The sequence below is a fragment of the Podarcis melisellensis genome, assembly GCF_964234715.1.
Source record: "Podarcis melisellensis genome assembly, chromosome: 11".
NCBI classification, from domain to species: Eukaryota; Metazoa; Chordata; class Lepidosauria; order Squamata; family Lacertidae; genus Podarcis; species Podarcis melisellensis.
In genome coordinates this window covers 43,338,651-43,365,822 of record NC_138543.1, presented here as the reverse complement: position 1 = coordinate 43,365,822, position 27,172 = coordinate 43,338,651, and the positions used below count along the sequence as shown (strand labels likewise).

The following is a 27,172-nucleotide window of genomic DNA, read 5'->3' as shown; positions in this document are numbered from 1 at the left end:
CTTTGGAGCTAGACAGATAAACACTGCATTCGAATAGAGTTTAACAAAATGATCGAAGCTGCCACCCTGAGCTCTTCTGTACACAGTGGAAGTCCATTCTGGTATTATCTCCTCCACTAATCAAATTGTTAAAATGTGTGCACTAGAGCAATATCAACACACAGGGGGTCTTGACCCGGAAATCTGGAAATTCTGAAAATCTCGCAGGACTGTCCAGTTCTGGCCAAAGGAAGGAATGGGAAGGAGGCCAGCAAGAAAGCAGGCCAGAATATGTCAGGTGACACACTCTGACTCCTCTAAAAGCTTTTGGGTGAGCCTTCCTCATGTGCATAGTATCACCCTGACTTTGGAAACCCTTCCCTTACAGTAGATGTGGGGAACATCAGGCCCACGTGGCAAAGGTGGCCCTCCAAGCTTCTCTCTCTGGTCCTCAGTGTTCTCCTGATGCCCCACTTTCTCTCTAGCCTCTCCCTTCTCCCTAGACACATCTGTCACTAGCCCTGATTCACACCCCCTCTTTTTATCTGGCTGGGATGTGTCTGTGAACACTTCCAACTCTGTGATGCTGATAGTGCCTCTTTCTTGCCTTGAAGGAGGATGGGGGGGGGGAGAGTCCAGGTAGAAACTAACCAGCTGTGTAAAGTTGAACTGTGTAAAGCCCTCCTTCGTGGGCCTCGTCCTCAAGAGGTCCGTAGGGTGGCAACACGAGAACAGGCCTTCTCTGCAGTGGCTCCCCGTCTGTGCAATGCTCTCCCCAGGGAAGTTCACCTGGCGCCTTCATTATACACCTTTTGGCACCAGGCAAAAAACGTTCCTTTTTAACCAAGCCTCTGGTTGATTTGATTTACATCCTGTGCCCTTTAAAAATGTGGGGTTTGGGGGGGGAGGGGGGGTCATTGAGTTGTTTTTATTATGTATTTAGCGGTTTTATGTTTTGATTTTGTTCTGTGAAGTTATAGGGCGGTATATAAATTCAATCAAACAATTTCACATTCACTGCTCCACCCACTTTTACTTTTGGCCTTGCCTGCTACTGGGATGCAGCCCTGGAACATTGTCAAGAAAAAAGTTCAGGCCTTGATCTGAGAAAGGTGGGGTAGCCCTGCCCTTGAGGCACAGCTAGTGCCAATACTTTGGTCATTTCAACACTAGGTGACAAATCCCTCATTTGCCCAGGCGTTTCTCTTTTTTTTTTTTTTTTAAAAAAAAAGTTATTAGGAATTATGTTGCTGCCGCAGATGTGAAGCCCAGGTTGTGCTTCCTGGGTATTTTTAATGATGCTGCTTGTTTGTTTGTATAAAGCTGTGCTGAATCTGGTTTCATAGTGTTCTCTTTGTTTGTTGCTATTGCTCTTTTATTGCCGCACAGTCTACCCTGGGATCGTGTAATGAAGGCCAACCTAGAAATCCTCTTGTCCATCAATGAATAAAATATTTTCATGGGAGAGTTGCTCTTGCTGGGTACAGCTGGCATCCCATATATAAATAAATGAAATCACTATTAAGAAAGAACTTCTGAGCATAATGGGAGTACCACAGGGCACTGGAGAAGACAATGGTGGGGGCTTGTGCATTTTTCATTTGTCTGCTTTTGAAATGGATAATATATTCTGCTGCTACAGAGTATACTGCTTGAGAGCTAAACGTACACCCTGCCAAAACAGTACCAAGACAATGGAAACTTGGGGACAGCTTGACCTTAGCCACACCCAAAATGGGCTAGCAAAACCGAATCTTAACTAAATCCACCCCTGCCCCACCTTTTGCTGTGCTCTGTGTTCTTAGGAATACTCACATAAGATGAGAGGTTTTTATAACAAATCTCTTTTTACAGTCCACGAAAGGTTGAAAGCAGGGAGGTTATATCCCAAATACCAATTATGTTCTCTGAAAATGAAGTGTCCCAATGTTCTATATTCTACAAGGAGACGTGATCTGTATCTATTTTCAGCCAACGTCTTCTCACACTACGATCTAAAAATAGGCTGGCTCTGAACTTTAAATAATGGCTCAGAAAGGGTATTAACCTCTTTCTCACAAGTTGGGTTTGCTGTGCTGTTATAGCTCTGTCACAACTTGCATTGTAGAACTGTAGCTGTCTCCTACCTTGGAGAAGCAACCGGGCTATAATTTTCTGGGGCTGATCTGATCTGATCTGCAGAGCTACAATGGAGCATGCAATGGCATGCAATGGGAGATGCTGAAGTACGGTATCCAGTGTAAGGTGTTCAGAATAGGTCTGCCCTACAATGCTATGTATTAAGGCTTTGTCATGGTGATGCAGAAATAATACCATCCAACTTCTAGTGTGTCACTTCTTAAGGATGGGGAGAAATTTGATTCAGTTCACATTTGATTTGCACTTTCCAAAACAAAGCGGGAATGAAATACAGCCATCTTTTGAAATCCATTCTTATCTGAATTCTGCAGTGTAATTCTCCAGCCAAGTAATTACATAAATGCGTACATTGGGGTAAAGCGTTCATAAACACGCATATACTATTGAAAATTAAATACATAAATGCATTATTTTGGGGGGAACTGCTCTGCAAAAAAAAAGTGCAGTTTTGGCAAAATGGCATGCATACATTTACAAGATAAAGCTACACTACACTAAAATTCTGATGACTTCTCATGAGGACTTTAAAAAAAATCACAGCTAACTTGGAAATGTGGAGAACTGAAGGTTAGAAAATTGACCAATTTAAACTTCCGTAGCATAGCTGTCAAGTGTCCCTTATTTGAAGGGACAGTCCCTTATTCCAGTGCCATGTCCTGCTGCTGTCCCTGATTGATGGATGTCCCTTAAATGTCCCTTAAATGATGTGCCTTAAATTTCAAAGGAAGCAGCTCCTCTCCCTCCCTCCCTGCCGGCCAGGGAGGAGGGAGGCTTCAACTGTGTTGCTTGGCTGTGTTGCTCACCCAATAAGAAGTCTAAGAACGACTGGGGGGTGGAGCTTGCATGCCTTGTGTGTGGCTAGTTAATGCAAGCTGAGGGGTTTTTGAATGCTGGACACCATTTTGTTGCATGTGCTGCTGCAAACTTTGCAGTGCAAAGCCAGGCCAGGGAGCCATCTTAAGTTGAGGCTGCATAGGCCTTGTGGTGCATGTGATTCAGATTCTATTCAGTTGAACCTCTGGTTACAAAGTTGGTTGGATAGTGTTCTCAAAGCTACCAGCATGAGTTTGACCAGACTGCAGGAGGACAGGAAGACTGGAGTGCCTGGAACAGGTGAGGCTGCAGGTCACTTATTTTGGCTGCTGGTCCCTTATTTTCAAGGCTGCTGGTCCCTTATTTTCAAATCGGTAAGTTGACAGCTATGTTCCGTAGTCACATCTAACTGTTGATAAGGCAGACTGGATTTTGATCAAAGTGTTGCTTTCTTTTACTTGAACATGCAGAGAACTCAAGTACTGCTTAGAAAACAAAACTCTGCTGGATCTCAGACATAAGGTGCATCCAGCCCTCAACCCATTTCCCTTGAAGATGCTTTGGAGGCTGCAGCTGGTGCAGAATGACTCTACTCAGTTATTGAGTGAGTTATTTCCCATGATCTGGGTGCCTATTTGCTATGGAGTCTACTTTAAGATACTTATTTTGTCTTTGTTGTTGTTGTTTAGTCGTTTAGTCATGTCCGACTCTTCGTGACCCCATGGACCAGAGCATGCCAGGCACTCCTGTCTTCCACTGCCTCCCGCAGTTTGGTCAAACTCATGTTAGTAGCTTCAAGAACACTGTCCAACTATCTTGTCCTCTGTCGTCCCCTTCTCCTTGTGCCCTCCATCTTTCCCAACATCAGGGTCTTTTCCAGGGAGTCTTCTCTTCTCATGAGGTGGCCAAAGTACTGGAGCCTCAGCTTCAGGATCTGTCCTTCCAGTGAGCACTCAGGGCTGATTTTCTTAAGAATGGATAGGTTTGATCTTCTTGTGGTCCATGGGACTCTCATGGGTCTGCATGTTTTATACAGCCCTAAATGGTTTGGGATCCAAGGACCCAACTGAGTGCCTCTCCTAATATGTGTCAGCCTGGCAGAAAGGATCTGTGGAGGAGGCCCTCCTTATAATTGCACACCTGAGAAGTGTTCAGGGGGTGGGGACCCATTGTAGCACCTTCTCAGATGTAGTGGAACTCCCTGATTCTGAAGGTCCATTAGGCTTCTTCCTGATGTCGGGTCTATAGGCTGCTTAAGATACACCTTTTCACTCAAGCCTTTGAGTGCTCATGGGAACAGCTTGATTTGGTCAACAGTCTGTAAGGAGTATTTTCTTCCTGCTGTTGGTTTCCGTTTTCTGTATTTCAAATATTATTTTATATATTTTTGTAAGCCACTCTGAGATTTTGTGATGGAGAGCCATATAGAAATGAGGAAATAAATAATTTTTCCGTTGCTATAAATTGGCTTAAATTCTCTTACTTATGATGATGATTTATTAAATTTCTATATTGCCCTTCATCTGAGGATCACAGGGCAGTTTACAATATAAGAACACAAAAATACACAACATTTTAACATACTAAAACAATATCCACCCCAATTTAAAAGGCCATAGATTGTTTGATAAGCCTAGGAGAAGAGGAATGTTTGTGCCTGGCAATGTGTTATGGACCAGGTTAAGTTTCATTTGGAAAGGTAGATTCAGGATCTGAAGAGCTTTTGTAAGCAATCTGTGTAGCTGAAATGGTTTGGTGCTATTCAATGGCCAGATGTGACGGGGGGGATGGGGATGAGGAAGAGATTTGTTGCCTTCAAGACGGTTGAAGTCTCACTCAGAGAGACCTTTATATTTACTTTAAATTTGTAAAATAGTTACAAGGAAGACTCAAACAATTTGGGCAAACAATTATTCAAAACCCCCCAAACAGATTACATCTTTCCCCACGTTTCTGATTAGAGGGACAATTCCACCAACAACTTAATGGATTATACTGTAGCGTTGTGTACTATGCAATAACTATCTTATTATTCGTAGAAACAGTGGCACACACAGTTCCCTGCACAGCTTTGAAGTTTCTTCTTCATCCCCATGAAACAAACTAATGGAACCAATTATAGCCTGGGTAATAGTCAGGCACAAAAATCTTTCATCATATTCAAAGTGTCAAGACTTTCTTTTCATTTTTATTTTTTTTACAGGAACTCAGAGCTGCTTTAAGGAACTGCAAAGAACACTTCTCCGACCGATGCCATCCCACTGCATTACTTGTTATTATCTGCAAGAAGCAAGTAATGATGCCCACAAAACCCCTGTGAGCAAGGTCAGCTAGTGGAATGCTACTCTCCAGACAGTTGAACAATAAGGCACATCGCCGGAGAGAGTTCCTGGCATTTTTTATCCTAGCATTCATGAGTCTGGAAATCTTATCACTCGGCAATGGGGCACTAGTCTCTTATTGTCCCAGTGTTATTTTTTCATGTCCCTCAAAACACAGTTGCTTGCTGCTCTTCAGCTTTCCCCCTTAATTAAAAACAACAACACACTCAAACCTATGGGATTAGCTGTGCATGATGCTAAATGTGCCACTGCTAATCACATCTGGGTTTGGGTTTCTTTTTTGGAAGGGAGTGCTGAATCTCAGGACCAGCCATGGCCCTCAAGTAATCTCCCAAGACTTCACATCCTGCCTGGACTTAACTTCGCACCCATCTTGAATGTTTTTGCCTAGCTGGAATGAATCCTTTGAATGTCTCTTGGTGGCACAAAAGATGGAGATTGGTCTCTCTGTGTGTGTCACCTAATGTACAAAGGGAACATTCACATCTGCTCCCAACATCGCCAGCCCAGAAGGGAATGTATGAAATAAAAATCTGCTCTTGCAGATTCATGCCTAGATTTTATTTTATTTATTTTTGTCCACCAATCCTTTCATTAGCATTAGCATTTATTTAGCCGCAATTCTTGGTATGGCATTTTCAGTCAATGCTTGGCTCCGCACATCTGCTGGTACTGAGCCACCCGCAGTTCATTCAACTGCTTCCAACTTGTCAGCATGACCAAGCCAGTTGCTTCTGGGCTCAAATAATAACCTGGGTGTCTCAAACATCCTTTTTTTTTTTCTTCCTCCAACATATTGTGCAGGTTTCCTCATTTTGGGATAGAAAACAGATTGTTTTTCATCCCCATCCTGTTAAACATCATTGATGGCACATGGAAATTTTAAATTTAGGGAGACATTTGTGCCAGCATTTGTAGGTTGAATTGTTGTTCTTCTTGTTGTTATTGTTACCCCACCCACCATCCTGTTCTTAAGTAACTTGATCGATGTCATGCCTGTTCATAACATGCTCCTACAGTCAGCTTTGTCAAGTTTCCACAAACATAATTAAAATCTCCCATCAGTGAAAATTATGCACTGTCATCAAATGACTGCTGAGCACAGTCCTGTATTTTAAAGTTTTTATGCAGTTTAATTTTTTAGAACAACTGAAATCACAATGCAATTACAACAGGAACAGCAATGACCTTCTGTAGTTAATGCTACATAAGCATTTCAGTTCTCTTGCTCATATTTCCAGAAGCTCACCTCTTGAGTAAAGCATTTGCATGTGTTTTTGTTAGCTCACTCATATATTTTTTCCTAGGGTCAACTTGAGGGGAAAAATATGAATTGTTGCTCCTTGTGTGCAAGAGAAATACAATTTGTTATCCAGTACATGGAAAGTGTAGTTTGGAAAGGTTAAAAAATGTTGGCATTAAGCACTATCAGGCATGGAAATTTTAGCATTTGTCATTCCATATCAGAGCTTAACAATTAATGAGCATGACATTTTGATAATGCTAATAGCAAATTCATGCTTATAAACAAAGAAGGAATTTATGCTGCAGTCACCATTAGTTGGATAAAATGCAAAAATATTGAGCTTGTCGAAGCTGCAAAGTGCATTATTTTCTGGGTAAGTTGAGATGACCCAGTTCCACTTGGTTCTCAGTACTTTGTGACTTCAGAGTCTATTGACCAACCCTGCTAGTAAGGTGAGACTTTCTTTTAGAGAAGCTATGCTGATTCTTCTTCAACAAGGGCTGAGATTCTCCAACCTCTTTCATACATCACTTTTAACCACCACAGCTGTGCTTAACTGTAGCTTAAAGGCAAATGTACAGGGAGGAAAGAATGGCCCATTTTACTTTTCTCCAGCTCCTGTTGCTGCGTCACTACTGGGAGCTAAGCCATGATTTGGCTTAACATTCTGTCCAAACTCAGGTTCATGGTTTGTCTCCACCAAACAAACCACAAGTAGCAGGCCAAGGAAAAACAGCTTGTGGTTTGTTTGCAGAGAGATAAACCATAATGTGGATGTAATGCTGAGCCAAACCATGGCTTAGTTCCCAGTAGCGCAGTACAGAGGAAAAAGCAAAGAGCAAAGCAGCGAATATATATTTTTTCTCCCTCTGAACTAGCACACTGTATGCTCACTTTTAAACCACTGTTAAGCTTGTAAAGTGATATGTGAACCTGGCCTATTTTTTAAAAAGAAATCTGGTCTTAATATTGTTTTCCTGGGTACTAGGGCAGAGTGGAGGAACTGGGTTGATGTTTGCTGAATTTTCCCAGGTTGGTGGTTTTTCAATCCTCTTCTTAAGAAGGGTGGTTTTAGCAATACATTACATAATAACTGAAATGCCATAACTGAGTTGCTGAGAAGCAAAACAGAACAGTAAACCATATTTTAAATAAACATATCATCGCAATAACTTTTTAGTTTGCCTGTTGTGTCTAATTGGAGACAAACTAGCAAAGTTCTCCCGACCCAAGCCAAATTCAGAAAAACTTCAGGGGCTCTTTAAAGCCCACCTCAAATGGAGGGTGTACTTTTCATGCACCTGAATTGTTCTCAAGCTCAGAATGAGGGAGAAACCCTCTCGCAATGTTGACATCCTTACCTCCCTAAGTGGGTCGTTGAGTTCGTTGAGAATGCTATCTTCATCGAAGATCTTTCCCTGGTAACGGTGTTCATAATAATCATGGATCTTCTGGCGCATATCGGCAGGTAGTTTATGAAACGACATGTACTGTTCCACTTGCTTGTACTAGAAAAAGAGGAAATGTAAAAAAAAAAGTATATTAATGCAATAGGCTTTTAAAATATAATGGGGGAAATCCATAATGAGTGAATTACTAACATCATAAAAGAAAAAGGCAAATGTGTGGCTATTAGCAGAGGGAGTGAAAGGATAATAATAAGTGGTTTCTCCCTTGCTTTGACATTGCACAAAGTTTTGAGGTGATAATTCAGAAAAGACTTTTTGTTAGCGCACTGTGTGGTCAAAAACTTCTTTCTATATAGCTTGGCTTTTGAACTTTTCCCCATGTGGGGAACAATGGCCTCTTGCATTGGACCCATGGCCATTTGAATATTTGCCATTGAATGCCAGAACTCTTCACATGAGTCATGTTCATGTTTTAGAGCAGCCACACAGTTCACATGGGATCCCAGTCACGACTGCCGGGCCTCACTAGAAGTCTAGAAATGACCTGGAGAACATGTTGTCTTTTCCACCAGCTGAAACCACTACAGGAGAACATTGGCAGTGATGGCTAATGTCTTCTTCAAGCAAACGTATCGTCTGTGAGACCTGTGACCCAATGGGTCCATGTGCCTGGCTGTTAACCAGAAGGCTGGTGGTTCAAGGCCACCCGGGGACAGCTGCAGGCACGATTCCTGCACTGAACAGGGTTGTGTTGGATGTGCCTTGGGTTCCTTCCAACTCTGCAGCTCTATGTCAGTGATCATGGCTGAAGTGATACTTGAATTTGGGGTGCCCTGACTCATAAGAATATAGGAAGGAAGTCAGATCAAGCACAGTATTGTCTCCATTGGCTGACAGCACTTTTTCTAGGATTTCAGATAGGGATCTTTCCCAACTGCAGATTGAATTTGGGACTCTTCCATGCCACATATCGACTCTACTACTGAGCTGTGCCTTTCAGCACATACCACATTAGCCACTAAGCTATACCGGATCTGTATAAAAAGGATAATTGCATTCTCATAAATGCATCAATTATAATAATGTATCATAATTATGTAATATAAAAGTATATATCTGGGATAAAATATGTTTAGAAATGTGTATATTGAGACAAAAAATGTTGAAAATACATATTTAATCCTTTAAAAATACATATTTAAATTTAATGTAGAAATAGGATTACATGGATTTGTGAATGAATTTATTTCTATGGAATGGAAAGAGACTGATCCATCCATTTTTACTTTCGCCCAGCGGTAGCTGGAATTAAATGCTGGTTGCAGGTGTAATTTTCGCCATTAAGTCTGTGGGGACTGAGGAGGATTATCTGGCTGTTGCATTCAGTTCCCAACCCCTGGCCTAACCGTCCCCCAACATCTGAGATTCCTAATGCCAATGCTGAAAACAACCATAGGAGGGATGGCATTTCAAGGAGCAACCTGCTTTAGTCGAAACATTATAGATTTTAGAGAATCAGGGGGAGATCACAAGCAAATCATGTACAGTACTCACTAAAATGATTGCTAAAAAATTACTAACCTCACAGAGGGATGCTGTAGAAATGAAAAGGCTAAAACATATACCGGTATATTAAAATCTACATTTTCTGCTGCCTGAAAAATGCAAGCTGTAAACAGCAAACACAGTAGAGCTGTTTGCTGACTCATCCATAATAAGATTTATTTTCAAAAGGGATTAAACCGAAAGGTCATTATGAGGAAGGTCACTGTTTAGTCCTCAGCACCAGATGTTATAAAATCAGTATATTTGCTGTCAGGACATTGTGGCTGATATTGCACTAATTACTGGGGATGGATAGGCTGGCTGCTTTTGATTTGTACATATGAGCCATGTTTTGTGGTAAAGGGTTTTTTTGGGTGTATGCAGCTGATTCAGGAAGATGAACCTGGTCCTTTTGCAAAACACATGAGACCTACTACCAAGGTTATATGAGAGAAGGTGAAATAACCAATGGTGTAAGATTTTCATCTACGAGCCCTTCTGTCAAATACCTTTAACTGAATGCTTTTACACTAAAGAAGTACAAACATTTCCTGTATGAATCAGTGGAGTATGTCCATATGAAAAGCTCTTCATCTATGCAAACAGAGAATGTCTGGAAATATTCTCCTTGAAAAGTTCCCAGCAGTGGCAGGTAGGGAAGGAATGGGTCCTACAACAGCCTAACCCCTAGATCTTTCTGAGATGATCTTCAGCTGGAAATACCTGCCCCAGAGACTTCTCTTTTTATAAACTGCTTTGAGGTTTTTGGGTTTTTGTTTGTTTTTTTACACTCCAAGCATTGTACAGTGGTACCTCAGGTTACATACGCTTCAGGTTACAGACTCCACTAACCCAGAAATAGTACCTTGGGTTAAGAACTTTGCTTCAGGATGAGAACAGGAATCATGTTCTGGCGGCGCAGCAGCAGCAGGAGGCCCCATTAGCTAAAGTGGTGCTTCAGGTTAAGAACAGTTTCAGGTTAAGAATGGACCTCTGGAATGAATTAAGTACTTAACCCGATGTACCACTGTATATTTTTTCATGAAATAAATAAAATAAATTCTGAAATCCACCCAAAACTGAGTCCAAGGCAGAGAACTTGGTGCAATCTGTCAGAGTAAGAATGGATTGTCAGTAGTGAACACCAGACTGATTTAATATCCCTGATACATCAGCTCACCTCACTCCTATGTTTCCAACTGAGGAGTCAGAATCAGACCCCAGAACAGGAGGGGCACAAGTTTCCCCAATCCCTGCCTTATAATCTTAGGGAGTTGGGGCTCCAGGTTTAAAGGCTCCTTTGGACACTGCAAGAGCAATGCTGGATCAGACCAAAGGCTGAACCTGTTCCCACAGTGTCCAACTAGATTCCTATGGGAAGCTCACAATTGCCATTCAGAGGCATGCCACCTCTGATGCTGGAGCTAGTACGTTGGCATCATAACTAGTAGCTGTCAATAGTCTTGTCCTTTATGAACAGGCCTAAAATACTTTTGAAGCTACCCAAGTTGGTGGCCATCACTATAACCTCTGACAACAAATTCCAGCTTAACTGTGCAGAGTTTAATGCTGGCCTTCACACCAAGAATGCCACTCTTATTCACAGAGCCCCTGCAAGGAGCTATCCCAGGTACTTCAGACCTTGTCACTGGTTGTTGCACACATTACCCTATCCATTTAACAACCCAGCTAATTTTAGTCAAAATCGTCTTGCTGCTGTAACCCAGCTACTCATGTCCGGCTCCTTCTAGCTATTCCTTCTTGCTTCTGTTTAAGTGTCCATATTGGCGTGCACGTGTCTTTTATATCTCAGTATCAATACCCAGGTAGAAAAGGTCGAGCAAAATGCCACCCCAAAGTTTATAGTTCGGTTATACCTGCTTAAAGTAACAATTAATTGATAATTCAACCCACACGAACACTTCAAACACATGGTATGCTGAAGAAAATTATTCAATTAGTCTACTGAGCAAGTGAACCACAGCATGAGAACATATAGGACAGGACCAGGAAAAGCCTGTATCTGTTGGTGGAGGTAATGTCTGATCTAATCACCATGACATTCAAGCTTTGACCACAGAATTAGTGTTTATAACTTTTCTTTTCCTGCTTGGTTCCCCAGAATTTGACCTTTACAAGGCAATGTACGCCTTTTTCAGCTGCACTGGTAGCATTCTAGTACATGACAGTCCAATTAATTGCTTCTGCTTAAGCCATGCCTTTTGTACTCTTATCCACATTTCTGCCTCTTGGCAGATTACTGACCTAAGAGATTTGAATTAATACACTTTAACAAGTTCCAATCCTAGCTTTGACCCATTTCCTTTCCTTATCCTTTGCATGAGTCGGATAGCCAGTCCCCTGTGCATTGATCTGTGATCTTCTGTCACCTGTTCAAATCCTCCTCTGTTGCTTGTTTCTTTGACTGCGCTCTGCTTTGCAACTGAATAGCCTCCGACCCACATTCTTAGGTGAAAGATAAATAATAAAGGGAACAAAGCTTGGAACTAAGCGATTCGACTTGCTGGAGCCAGGTCTCAAAAGACATTTGTGGGTATTATACCTCATTTACTATTTTGTTGGCCAACCTAAAAATCTTTTGATCAGCCTCAGACACTAAGAGTGATTAACCTGAGATTTAATGACACCAGTTTCAGCTATCTGTTCAAAGTCTTTTGGGTAAATTGCTAGGAAAACTAAGGACACTATCTAGCTAACTTGTTCCATCAGTGCAACAATTTCCACTTGATCAATGGAACCCCCCCCCCCTACCTTGCAGTCCTCCCTAAATCTGTTCTGGGGGGAGAGGAGGGGGGTGGAAGTTCCATTGTGAGTGCGTACACACACACACACACTTTTTACCATTCTCTTAACCAAACTATGTTGTTGAGAAGTGCTACATATGACCGTAATCTCCCAATAAGCTTCTATTGTTTTTGATGATTTAAAAAAAAATTGGTTATGCCCCCTCCCCAATCTGCTGAAGGCTAGGCATGAAGGGAATTGGACTCCAACAACATATGGAAAGCCACAGGTTTGCCACTTCTACTTTAAATGGATCACTATGTTCACAAAGACAAATCAACAACAGAGAGGCTGCACAATCACATCAATAAGTCCAGGTCACATCCTGCCAATATGACCAGAATGTATTGATGGCTAATGACTGTAGTTGCTTCCCTGGTTCATGATGATGGTGCTTTCATTACTTAATACCAAGGTATGTTAACAGCAGGATTTAGGAGGAGTTTTCCAGCCTTCAGTCAATGAGTTTTTGCAGAACACTTTTTAAAGATCAGAACTCTACTTTTTTCCTGCTCTTGGAAGATACAGGATAAAAATGTGAATGCATTCTTGGGTGTATATGCCCTTCATATGCAGCTGTATCTCACTGGATAATTTGTGCTTTAACAAGTCTAGTGTTCACAGAATTTACAACCCATATTCTGTTCACTGGGGAGAGTACTTAGGACTTTAACCAGCTCCCAGTGAGAGCTCAGTATATAGCCTTCAATTGGCTAACAAGTCAGATATTTTAATGCCCAATTAATATCCCTATTGTTCTGTTTAAGAGGTGAACACTGACCACAGGTATCAGTTAGGTGGGGAATGAAAATAATATCCTGCACTGAAAGTAGGACATGTCACACAGGATTAGCATCAGATGTGAGGCCAGGTGCTGCTGTTGCTGAGCATATGCCCTAGTATATGTCTCACAAAGTCAGATTATAGGGGATACTAGGCTGTCTCAGGAGATAAGGTGCCCAGGTGGCAATGGGTTCGGCCCTAACATTAGGGAAGTAGCCTCTCTTGTTTTCCTTTTGTGGGAGTTGCCTATTTGGGAGAAATGGACACAAATAGGCAATTTAATCCACATTAGACCCCGGTGAAGAGGAAATTGGGAAAGTAGCGAGTTGTGAGAAAAAGAGAGAAAGAGACTTTGAGTAAGTCCCCTACCAAGCTAAGTCTCTTTTTCTCTTTTTCTCACAACTCACTTCTTTCCCAATTTCCTCTTCTTCACCAGGCTGCTTAAGCTATCACCAGCCTTGTTGTGGCCAGAAGCTAGCCAGCAATGCAATGTAATGTTCACTGCTAATGTAATGAACAGCATTTGAAACCCAGTATGTTGACTCTGATTACTGAATGACACAAACCCTCATTTGCTTACCTGGTAAGGATCAAATTCATATGCTGTTTGGTAAAACAACAACAACAACCCCAAAAGCCTTAATTGCTAGGTTTATTTGATGTTACATATGTTCAGTTTTTCTCCCAATTCAGGAATAAGGAGATCTGTACAGAGCTGGGCCTAAGTGGGATGCTTTGATTTTATGTGTTGGCTACACGTGCTGTGGGTTAAACCACAGAGCCTAGGACTTGCCGATCAGAAGGTTGGCGGTTCAAATCCCTGTGACGGTGTGAGCTCCCCCTGCTCGGTCCCTGCTCCTGCCAACCTAGCAGTTCGAAAGCACATCAAAGTGCAAGTAGATAAATAGGTACCGCTGCGGTGGGAATGTAAACGGCATTTCCGTGTGCTGCTCTGGTTCGCCAGAAGCGACTTAGTCATGCTGGCCACATGACCCGGAAGCTGTATGCTGGCTCCCTCAGCCAATAAAGTGAGATGAGCACCGCAACCCCAGAGTCGGTCACGACTGGACCTAATGGTCGGGGTCCCTTTACCTTACACATAATTTGCAGGTGTTCCTTCTTGAAGAGAATTGAATGTTCAACTGTGGCTCCAAAGTTGTTTCATGGCGGGTGTATCGGAATAGAACCTACAACACCTATTTGCCTGGTTATGGGTTAGAAGACTGTACGGGATCCTGTTGGGTCTGTCTAGTCCAAAATCCTGTTCCCACAGTGGTCCACCAGATACCTATAAAATCCTGCAAGCAAGACATGAGCACAACGGCACTCTTCCATTTGTGATTCCCAGCAACTGGTGCTCAAAGGCCTATACCTAGCTATAATGAATAACAGCAATTGATAGTCTTATTTTTCAAAAAATTGCCCGATCCTCTTTCAAGGCTATCCAAAAAGAGGCCAAACCCTGAATTTCAGCTTTGTTGACTGGCCCCAGGAAGGCCATTATGGAAGGTGGGAAAGCTGATAAGGATGAAATCTGAAGACACTGCCCCGCTTCCATGGAATTTCAGCATGAGGTGGGGTTTTTTTTATTACTTCAAAGTAAATTAAGTTATGAGCATTGTGTTCTATATTAAAAAATAAATAAATAAAGCAAACCACTGACTCCACGGGAACAGACCGAGAACATGAATCTTCTTCAAAAAATTCACTCAAACTTAATTAATTTCTCAATCATTGTAACTGAAATGAACAATAGTAAGACATTGTATAAACTGGTTATTGAGATGAAATGTTTAATTACTGAGCAGAAGTTAAATGGTATTATAAAAATTCTTGGAAGGTAATTAGTAAGGGGTCCTGGATGAGGGAATGAGCAGACAGACATGGCAAGCAGAAGACTGCTCACAGTGCTAAAAATAACAACTGCATTTCTCTGTTGAGAAAAAAATGGCATTGAGGCCATCAAACCACCTTTGACAAACAGTTACAATTATTATTAGCTTGGTAGCTCTAAGTATGTGCATAGCCTTCCTGGCAGAAAATAAACCAAGTAAGATGAACCCTTTTGCTGAGGGAAGGGATGGGAAGTGAAGGTTATTTTTTTTGGGGGGGGGTACATGGAGCGCATGGTAAAGGTTCACATATAATGCTAAACCATGCCTAACTATAATGTCGACCATAGTTAATAAACCACAGCTAAAACAGAGACACTTGGCAGACAGTCACTTAAACCTTAGCTTTCATCACAGAATAATTAATAGTACCAATGAGAGCAGCCAAGCCCTGAAAGCAGTTTAATTCTTTTGCCACTCTTAACTCGCAGCTCTGTAGCTTTTGGGCAGTGACAGTCCTTCACCATGGTTAAGGAGTAGGTCAGGATTTGCACATAATGCTAAACTATAGTTCACATTAACTAAGCTTTATAAACCTTGGTCGACAAGTGGTTTTTGGCCATAGTTATTATATAAGCCATAGTAAACTGCTGTGATGGGTTCGCGCATACTGCTAAGCCATAGTTTAGTGTTATGTGAGAACCATGCCTTTCTGTGATAGCCTAACTGTTAGCCTGATATGTCAGTGCATCAGATGACATGAAGTCATCTAGTGGGGTGGGGAAAAACATACCTCATTTCACATTCAGTCAGTCATGAACAAGCTCTTAATCAAACCAAGTAGAAGGTATTTTGGCTATACTTGACAAATATCCCACAATTTAAAGAAAATGACCCCTCCTGTGCTAAACATAGGGCCGGCATATGTCCAGAATTTCCTGGACATATCTGTGATTCATCCGCTGAAAATACTGCCCAGGTGGAATTTTCAGAAATTGGTTAAAATGAACAGGAAAATCTAGGTGTATGGTAGCTCTTATTGGAAGTTTTGATTTTTTTGTGAAATTTCTAAAAACATTCTTTTAAAATAGCTCAAAAACTAATTTTTTTGGGGGGGAGGAGCTTTTGCTATTATTACTACTAATAAACACCAAGGTAAATAAATATAAGCAACCTTCTTATTTTCCTTTACTGTTCAACAGATGGTACAATTAAGAATCCCAAGGCACAAGCTAAATAACTGTATCTAAATAGCACTGAAAGAGAACACCCATTAAACCCAGATGACTAAAAAAAACTTTTAAAATCATACTGAGGTTTTTTGACATTGATCATGCATCAGCCACACCATGAAATGGTTTTGATTACTCACATTATTTCACCCAGAGTGACATGTACTATAATTTCAGCTATTTCTTAGGCTGAATCAGTAAAATCGTTTTATATGAAGAACTGATTGGAGGACTGTTATCGGCCAAATGGTATAGTTATGCCATTTAACTGTGACTCTCTATGTTCTTTAAATACGGAGTTATACAAAGCAATGGCCTGGGATCTAAACCCACTAACTGTACAATCCTAACAATGTTTGAGGTCCAGTACCCAAAATCTCCAGGTAGGGCTGGGAATTTTTCCTGTCTGAAAACCAGAAGACCACTGCCGTTTTGTGTAGAGAACACTGGGCTACATGGACCACTGGAAAGATTCAGTATGAAGTAGCTTCCTGTGTTTCTAAGCTTTGTCCTCTAGCATTGCTGGGTGATGTATCAATACAACATCTAAATTGGTTTGAAGTCCACATCGTGGTAATGGTTTCACAATATCCAACATGATAATATATCATGAATCATGATGTGTGTGTGTGCAGGGCTGGATTTAGGTTTGATGAGGCCCTAAGCTACTACAGGTAATGGGGCCCTTTATATGTCCAGCTGTCCTTTGTCAACAACAAATTGTCGCTGTTTTTTGCATTGAATATATGCTATATGGTAATTTATGGATCTAATAGGTATCTAAAGCCATTTGCACATGTTGCCATGCAGAATGTAGGAAGAAGAAGAAGAGTTTGGATTTGATATCCTGCTTTATCACTACCCAAAGGAGTCTCAAAGTGGCTCACATTCTGCTTTCCCTTCCTCCCCCACAACAAACACTCTGTGAGGTGAGTGGGGCTGAGAGACTTCAGAGAAGTATGACTGGCCCAAGGTCACCCAGCAGCTGCATGTGGAGGAGCGGAGATGCGAACCCGGTTCCCCAGATTACGAATCTACCGCTCTTAACCACTACATAACACTGGCACCCTATATATAGAAATGAGCAAACCAGTGGTATTTTAGGGAGCAGGCTAGCAGGCGGGGCCCATTACTTACATCATAGGAGCCTACACAAAACAAAACACTGTTGCTGTATGTACGTTTTATTTTATTTGTTTTTTATCTTATATTTTGGAAATGTACATCTAGTTTTTTTCCCTTTAATTTTTTTGGGGGGCCCCAAGAGAGTGGGGTCCTAAGCTATAGCTTGTTTAGCTTATACGTAAATCCAGCACTGTGTGTGTGTGCCAAGTAAAAATGGGGGGGGGATGTGAAGCGGGTCATAGTGATTCCTGCAGCCCTTGTAGCTTTGTACTATAAAATAACAGTTGTAACGATGAGTTAAAAGTAACTAAAAATGTGTCAGTTTTAGACTGCTAAGTAGTAGCTGTTGCCCAGGACATTTAGCTGGTTTATCATGATGTTGAAAACCAGACATCTCTCAGCCCAGACCAACATAGGGAATGGCAGACTCGTAAAGTGAGTGACTTCAGATATTCTGCTTCAAGCTTACTCTTACAAATGATTGTCTTCTTGCGGGAATACTGTAAACACTACGGTGACTAACTCACAATAGATCTCAGCTCTTCTCCTGTGAACTGGAAAATTGAGACTTGTGATTTTCTGGTTCATGGAAAAGAAAGGGCAATCTAGTGTGAATTAAGTTGCTCCAACATCACACTGCTAATGGAAACAGACCACTAGCATGAGAAGGCATTTTGTGTGATTGGTGCTAGCTAGATTATTGCAACTGATTTGTTGACAGCACATTCTTGCTGCAGCCTTCGCCCATTTTACCTGTTTTTCTTTCTGTACAACTATAACTCACTCCAATCACCTCCTATATGGATCCTGCTATGTTAGAAGAAATTAGTCACTGTGATTTGATTCTAAGCCTATCTAAGGCTCCTGCTTTAATGGAAGATACTACTGGCAATGAGTGAGTCTTTGTATACACAGATGTATTTTCAGTTATGAATATTCTTCCTACATACTTTAAAGAGTTGGTTTAAGATAGTATATGTCTTTAAAGAAACATTTTCTCTTCCAGGGATACTTGGTAGCATTCTTTATAATCACACGTGTGTACCATATTAAGTGTGGATTGCTCCACTATAACTCATCTTGTCACTTTCTCCTACTTATTAATGAGACACTCTCCTTACAGTAGGGCTTTTACATAAGGGAAACTGCCTGAGGTAATTTATCATAACTAAGCTGACACAACAAACTCATTTGCCTTTCACTTTCTCACCTTCCTTGTATTCTCTCCTTGCATTTCATGTTAATTATAAAGTATTATGCAGCAGTACTTAAGTAAGAGATTGCTTCCCACTGACATTGTCATGTGGCTCAATGGTCCTGGGACCAAACTTCCCACTGCTGGAAAGATTTCAGGGCTACCTTTGTTTCTGGGTGTTTTACGGTCACCCAGATTTTGTCCACTACACATCAAAGGGCAAATCCCACCAATAACTGTCATTATTTTACAATCTTCCATGCAAGTGTCTCAGAATTTGCATAAGGTTTGGTCCAGACAATATCTAGCATCTGATTCACTCTTCCTAATGACGTCAATGGGACATGACCTCCAGAAATTGGTCATGTTACTTTGCTCACTGTGTTACACACACATACACTGCACAAAATAAAAATAGATGCATCAAAACACTCCCCTGGTAAAAATCTTTAGACTATCATAGAGATATTTTTTTTACACGCTGTACTTTTTCAACAAACCTTTCAGCAGATTTCTTTTGCTGTGTTTCCCCCCGCTAAAGTGCCACAAATATCGATCATGCAATATTATATTTTGTTTCATCTTGCATCTTCAATAGCATCAGAAAGCTTCGATTCCGCTTTGTAGGAGATAAGGCACAGACTAAAGGTGTCATCCACAGAACACTTCTACCGGAAATATTAACTACATGCTTTCAGCTGTCAACAAGAGCCAGCAAAGCACACCAAGGATCAAACTAATGCTTTGAAATACAGAAGTGAAAAGCAAAAACAAATCAACACTTCAGTGAACCCAGCGATATGGATCACAGTATTGCTTTACACGTGCATGCGCACTGAGCGGAAAGGGGTAGAGGAAACACAAGATTTTCCACCAATCTCTCAGCCTGTCAGATGAGAGCAGGGAACCCACAGAGGGCTGGTTAACACACATGTTTCTCGCTTGATGATTGCAAGGTGATGACCTGCATATATGGATCAAGCCTTCATCAATGTTATCACAAATGTTTTTCTTTCCAGTAACTTGACTCTCATTGTTCGAACATATGCAGTTATGAATCATGAAGTATACAGTTCTCTAGCATGGAGCAATGAAACGATAGGCATGCCATGTATGGGGTAGAGCTGAAGGCCTCTAAGTGCTCCTTTATTTCTCGTTATTGTACTATCAATGTTCAGGTTGCCTCAGATACCAGTTAATTCCAGACTTTTTCGACCTGGGATCCTCCAGAGGTATAGGACTACAACTCCCATCACCCCTGATCATTGGGAAGAATAGGGTTTATAGTGCAGCAAAATCTGAAGGGCACCATAGTAGCTACTCTTGGTCTCTAAACCCCTGGTTCCAGTCTTAGCAAATGTTTGATATCTGAGCACTCAATTTCTGGCTGGAGAGTTTCAGGATGGACTTTGCTAAAGCATGGCGATTAGTATGTAAATATTCAGCAGTACATCAGAGAATTATGTATAGAGTTGTTCACACACTGGGCTACCGAGTTTTCAGCATGTAGTCTCACTGATTTAGGGGGAACTTTGAGACAACATTGTGTAGTGGTTAGAGGACTGGACCAAGACCTGAGAGACCATGGTTCAAATCCACACTCAACCATGTAGCTAACTTGGTGACCTTGGGCTTGTCACTGCCTCTCAGTGTAACCTACCTTACAGGATTGTTGTGAGAATAAATTTGGGAACAGGGAGAATCATGTATGCCACCTTGAGCTCCTTGGAGGAAAGGTGGAATATAAGAAGAATAAGAAGAATAAACTTTCCATTAAAGATAAATGACCAAAGATATGCCCCCAATTGCTTTGTTTCCCTCTACAAGAGCTGGAAATTGGTTCTAAACTCTTAATCACTTTGTATTGCTCTCCCCTGAATTCTTTTGGGACCAACATCATAGAATCATAGAGTTGAAGGTACCAGAAGGGTCATCTAGTCCAACGCCTTGCAATGCAGGAATCTTTTTTTCCCAATGTGGGGCTCAAACCCACGACCGTAAGATTACAAGTCTCATGCTATACCAACTGAGCTATCAGGTGGACATGATAGGCCATCCTTGTCACAAACACCTCCAATCTCAGCAGCCAGAAACATGGTTTTTTAAAAGCTTGTAATGTGTACTAGAGCAGGCTGTGCACACGTAGATCTGCAGGATTGCAACCTTGGGCTTCTTTCATGAGGAATCTCTCAGTAAAAGGCAGCAGGTTCAAGCACAGACACAGAAAGATGCCTGCAAAGTTAGATTCCCCGTCTAACTTCTTTCCCACAGAACTGATTTAATTTTGCTATGAAAAAGCTGGTGTCTTCGCAATGAGCTTACTGTGCATTTTCCTGTGGAATACTGTGAGAAAACAACTGCATAACTCAAGCTGAAAGGACATTTTACAGGTAAATTCCCATGGCAAAGAACAGGTATTCCCATCTCTAGAACAGGTAGAATCCAGGAGAAAAACAACTATATTTATACATGCCACGTGTATTTTATTTGTATCAAATGTCTATACCATATTTTGGAAGTGTTATTTGGAGAATTGCAACAAATATACAGAGAATACTGGGGATGAAAAAAGAACCAGTGATCTTCTACAAGAATACCACAAGAATAGCAGAAGTCACTTGCTCACTCCAACGAACTAAGGCTATCATGAGTCTGCCAAGAATTCTGGCTGTTTGGAGCTGTCTATGAAAAGAATCTGAAAAACCAGGGGGAGGGAGATGGTATGGAGGAATGTTGGTGGAAAAGGGGTGAGCACTCTGCATGGTGGGTGGGTGTGTCTGCTCGCGCGCGCAGGCATGTTTCTGTGGCCTACTGCTCCTTTGTTCAGCATGCTCTAGTCCAGTGGCCATTTGAGTTGTCAGCCATTGTCCTTTAATCTGCTTTTATCTCCTGCAAATTCTGAACAGATTCCAGCCTTTTGTCCATTCTGCAAACTATTTGAAACCATCTAATTTCGAAAAGTTCAAGCGGACTGTTCAATGGTTTCAAATTACTGAAATATCAGAGGTTGGGAACAGAAGACCTCTGATACCCAAGGGTCCTGAAAACAGCCATCAAAATCTCGGGCAGGTGGATTTTGTTGGTTTAAGCCGTTCAGCAATTCTAACATTTGCATCATGCAAGCTAGCCTACATAAATTGAATACTAAATGCAGCTGATGGATTATTTCCCTAAAGCAGGTGGCACCAAAGTGATTATTACTATCAGTTTGCTCAAGTATCTGTCAAAGTCGAAATCTATTATGTGGCATGAAATGCAAACGCTAAAATATAATGACAGAAATAAGACCAGAAAAACAACAGCGGCACTGTTCCTTAGTACATTTTGAAATTATCTGGATTTCAAGACAAGAAAAATGCATCCAGATATAAAAGAATCCCAGCACCCTTTTATCATAGAAATACTGATAATTCTCCTGATGGATTTTATATCCTCCTTTAGTCAAATAAATGTTTACAGGAAAATAAGCCTATTTTTAACACGCAGAAATGTGGTGGCAGAACAGGCAGCAAAGAAACCTAGTCTTTGAAACAGCCATTTATCCTCTTTGCAAGCGAAAGAGAATAATCCTTATCAGAGGCTTGCATGATACTCACTCAGTATCATTCAATGCATTCAGTTTTCAGGCCCGCAAGGGACACAGGGTGAAACAAAAAGAGCAGTACTAGAGCCAAAAAAACAGGTGATGGCTTCTGTCTATCATTTCAACTTTAATATTTAGTTTTTCTATCTGAACGGTAGATCCCAAGAGACTCAAAATAGATAACGTCTTAAGATAACCCAGCCAAAATATGCACAAATAAAAGGGCATCCTCTGCAGACAGACTATGCATTTTGTAATTCTGGATTTGCAATCAATGGACATGGTAGAGGTAGTCTGCCCTATCAGATCTTAATAGCAAGAGTCTTCCATTTCTCAGTGCCAGATATCACAGAGGGAATGTATGGAGAAACCTAATACGAACTCCTGGCTCTCAAAGACCTTCAAAAAGCATAAGGGTGATTTCAAACATAAATCTTAATTGCCTAATGATTTACATTTATTTTAATTTATATATAATTACTTTCCACCAACAAGTGGCCACCAAGGGTTGACTTGTGGAAATCAAAATATTACAGGATTTTCAAAATTCTGGGGTGGGGGGAATACTTATTCACGACAAAGAAAAATAAATAACCATTTAATTCAGTGTTTCCTTTGTTTATGTGAGTGAAACGGGTAAATGAAAATCTAATTTAATGGTTTATTTGCTCTTGTACAAAAACTGCAATTGTTAAATGCTACCTGAGTTTGAACATAAGGGTATTAATTCAGCTTCCATACAAAGTCGGGAAAGCCAGTATTTAGTACCGTTTACTCTAAATAAATATTTCTACAAATTTACATTTTCTCTTGCACTACACTATGAACTCACATATATATTGTCAAGTCGTAATCTTTTAAGTAACAGCTGATGAGTATTAAAATTTAAAGAATCACCCAATACTAGCATTCTAAAATCCATGATTTTCTCAAGCCAAAAATCATTTGTACTATAGTATTTATAGAAACATCACATTTCTGAAAACTATCAAATCAAAAACAAAAAAATAATATAAACATTACAAGCAACAGAAAACGTTTCAAACAGCAACACTGTTAAAACGTTTAAAAGGCCACATAAAAATGTGTCTTGTTAACTTTTCTAAAACAGAGAGGGCAGGGACCAAAGGTAGCTCTGAAAGGAGAATTTTCCACAATCTGGGAGGCACACAGGAGAAAGTCCTTTCATGTACACCATAAAGAGGATGTCTTACAGGTAGCAGTATCCTAAACTAACATCTCAAACCGAGTCTGGGAAACACTGGCAACTAGCACAGATCTTTCAATATTGGAGTAATATAATCCTGATGCTGCCTAACAGTCTGGCAACTGCATTTTGTACCAAATGAAGCATCTAAACCAGTGGTTCCCAACCTTTTTTTGGCCATGCCCCACCTAAGCATCGCTAAAGTCCTGATGCCCCCCCATGATATATGATTCTTATTATTCAAAAAGTGAACTCCTGTTCACTTGGAGGAAGCCTAACAGGTCATTAACTTGGTCTAACTCATTATCAAATTGCCCCTCTTAAAAATGAAATTGACCCCCTGTGGGGTGTGTGCCCCACATTGGGAACCATGGAACTAAACACTCTTCATGGGGCTGGCAGGCTCTGTGGAGAACAATGCAGCAGTCTAAATGTGATATAACAAAGCATGAATCTGGTCTCCAAACTTGATTCAGCTCTAGCATCTTCTCCTTTGTTCAGATATTTACTTTGAATGCCAACATCCAACTCAACCACCTGCCATTGACAATTCTACATCACAACCCTCTGTCTTCACAAACCTTCATTACTGCATCCCTCTCCCGATGAAGATACTATGATCAGGTTTCATCTACTGCTGATCAAAATGCCTACTGCTTTAGGTTCTTCTGTTCCCTCCCCATTTAGATCAACTGAGCCTTTTGTTAACAGAAAGTTTTATATTACCTTCCTATTTTCAGTTCATTCCCTCATTGAATTTCCTGCAGCCTTGTTGATCGAACAGTATCTGTTGCCTCAATCCCCACCCCGCAGAATCTCCTTGCAATGTATTATAAACACTTTATTCTTTAAAGCTGGTCTTTTGCCCACATTTATTCCCTCTGTTTATAAGTATTTTCTACTGTATAACTGACACTAAAGCAAAATAAATTGCAGGTATAATCATTGGTGGCTGTTTTGCTACTTCTAATCTACAGAGGGTGACATTCTTAAGGAAGGAAATTACATTTTCCTGATACTTATACACATATACACTGTTATTCACACAGTAGTATATGACAGGACAACAGGATCAAATCACACAGATCATTTCAGTAGGAAGCTGCACATGAATTTCAAGAACAACTTCTTATGTGTCACAGGATGGGTTTAATGAGCATTTGGAATGTACAATACTTGATTATGAATACTAAGAAATTCTCACAGATGGTATTATCCTCCCTGCCCCAGCATATTCTCTGTGGTTTTATCCTCTTGGTTTGCACATAACTTTTAGCCATAGTTTATTCAGCTACAGCTGTTTGATCATCCAAACCCTACCTGCTGGTTTAACTATATTTTGTTTCCTGTCAACAAGCCACGATCTGAAGCCATGATTTGTCATTGGCTTATGAACCTTAGTTTGTTTTAACTATGGCTTGGTGCAAATTTCCTTAACCATAGTTTGTTTGGCCATTTTACCTCAGCAGTTCCTTAAGCTACAAACATGGGAGGTGACAGCAGCTATAAAATAAGGCAAGCTTTGGAGAAATAAACTAGGGTCTACTTGTGGTTAGCTCATGGTTTGGTCAACAAACCATGGATTAGTGTTACATGTGAACCAGGCAAATATCTATCATTTCTTTCTCTTTTTCTTATCTGAACAGATTCTGTGAAAACTCCACCCCCCCCCCCCAAGATTTAACACAACTTGATAACTAGAGGCTTTGAAAACAAAAGTCGTATTTCAGAGCAAATTACCTTCTCTTGGTATTGACGCCGTGATGAATCCAAAGACTGAATCAGGGCTGTTGCATGACCCACAAACATGGCGTAGCAGGTGGCCCCCACAATCATACTCAGCATAGTTATCCAGAGATCCGACATACTGACAGGGGCTCTGGCTCCATAACCAATGCAAAGCATGTGGCTCATGGCTTTGAAGAGAGCATATGAGTATTGTTTCCCCCACGAATCATTCTGCAACAGAGAAAGGTAACAGAGAAAGGGCTTGAGTCAGCTAGGGCAACAAAGGAATCTGAGCCTACGTCAGAAGAAGATAACTTATCTTGAAGGAGCGTCCTTGTAATACATAACTCAAAAATGTTAAAAGGGATATTTATTATCACTACATCGTCACAATAAAGCCTTCGAGGATGTCAGATATCGATACAATCGCACAGAAAACTGTTTCACACATTGGATTTCCTTACCAATATTGTATTCTTAAGCTCACTGGTTGAAAGGGAAAGAAAAGAAGACATTCAAGGCCTTGGGATCATTGTATTTAAAAATAAATAAATAAATAAAAATATACTATTTTGATAACTAGTAATATAGCTTTAAGGGACGCGGGTGGGGCTGTGGGTTAAACCATAGAGCCTAGGACTTGCCAATCAGAAGGTCGGCGGTTCAAATCCCTGTGATGGGGTGAGCTCCCGTTGCTCGGTCCCTGCTCCTGCCAACCTAGCAGTTCGAAAGCACGTCAAACTGCAAGTAGATAAATAGGTACCACTCCGGCGGGAAGGTAAACGGCATTTCCGTGCGCTGCTCTGGTTTGCCAGAAGCGGCTTAGTCATGCTGGCCACATGACCTGGAAGCTGTCTGCGGACAAATGCCGGCTCCCTCGGCCAATAAAGCGAGATGAGTGCAGCAACCCCAGAGTCGGTCACGACTGGACCTAATGGTCAGGGGTCCCTTTACCTTTACCTTTAATATAGCTTTACCCTTCGTAGAATGATAGAACTGTAGAGCTGGAAGGGAACACAAGAGTCATGAATCTGCAATGCATGAATCTTTTTCCCAACGTGAGGCTTGAACCCACAACCTCCGGAGCTCTACCAACTGAGCTCCCCATTAGCCAGCCTTCCCAAACCTGATGCTCTTTGGATGTTGACAGCTACAATTTCCATCTGCCCTCACCATTGCCCATGCCGGCTGGGGATGATGGAAGCTGTGCTCAAAAACATCTGGAGGGCACCAGGATGGGGAAGGCTGGCAATAAGTAATATGTTGCAAACCTCTGGCTGTGCTGATTACATGGCAAAAGAGGGAGGGGTGAATTGACTCCCCAGCCCTTCCTTCTTCACCTCTGAACAGGGAATTGGCTGCAAGAGCAGATAGCAGAGAATATCTGTTTAGCGCTGTGTGCAGAGTCTAAATGCAGCAACCCAGAGTCACCCATGCCTCAGACTGCTGAAGGACAGGATAGGAGATGACCTTCTTGTAATTTACTCGGTCAGAGATCATGCATGGATTTCCACCACGGTGTGCAAAGGATGTATGGACTGAGGTTTAGGTAAGTGTGGGTTCTCTATGATTCAGGTGAATACACACACACACACACACACACACACACACACACACAGCCCCCGTACACTTTGGTCCAAAGCAGATGGTTTTTAGAAACACGTAACCCAAACTGTAAATCTTTTATTTCCACATCGACTTTTAAAACAGGGCTATTCTGTTATTTTGTTAGCCCCCTTCCTGCCAAAAGCTGCTACAAAAATGCAGCTTTGTTTCGTTTTTGTTTTAAATCTTTTCTGCTCCTCAGAGGAGCTGGAGGAAGCATGCCATCTACCTTGGAAAGGGGGCATTCAATTTCTTATTTGACATCGAGTTTATCGCTGGTTTCAGCTTAGTAGTAATCCATTTTAACTGATATAAATAGAATAACATTAATTTGAGGGGGGAAATAACCTATTAAAGACAGTAATTGTGGCAAATACGAAAGCTGTTTATCCAAGGATTGATTATGTAATAGAGCTTGAGGATGTCAGGAAATCTTCACGTTTGTAAAAAGCACTGGTCGCTGATTATTTGCAATTAGTCTACCAAGTCTAAGCCTTAATTTATAGGTCTTCCTTAGTAATCAGTGTTTAAATACAGTGCATCTTCTGTGTTTAAGGGTCTTTTCTATGCTGCTTAGTCAAGGAATACTGCCTCCCACACAGAG

At 41.1% G+C, this 27,172-nt stretch overlaps 1 protein-coding gene across 1 annotated transcript in view; it reads right to left on the bottom strand.

Moving 5' to 3' along the window:
• HCN1 (hyperpolarization activated cyclic nucleotide gated potassium channel 1) overlaps positions 1-27,172 on the bottom strand; it is a 178,253-nt gene that overhangs the window by 30,837 nt on the left and 120,244 nt on the right. The window contains exons 4-5 of the mRNA XM_081929652.1: positions 24,976-25,194; positions 7,881-8,027 (exon numbers count right to left, since the gene is read on the bottom strand). Of these exons, the coding sequence (XP_081785778.1) occupies positions 7,881-8,027; positions 24,976-25,194 (366 nt within the window). The remainder of the gene's footprint in view (positions 1-7,880; positions 8,028-24,975; positions 25,195-27,172) is intronic.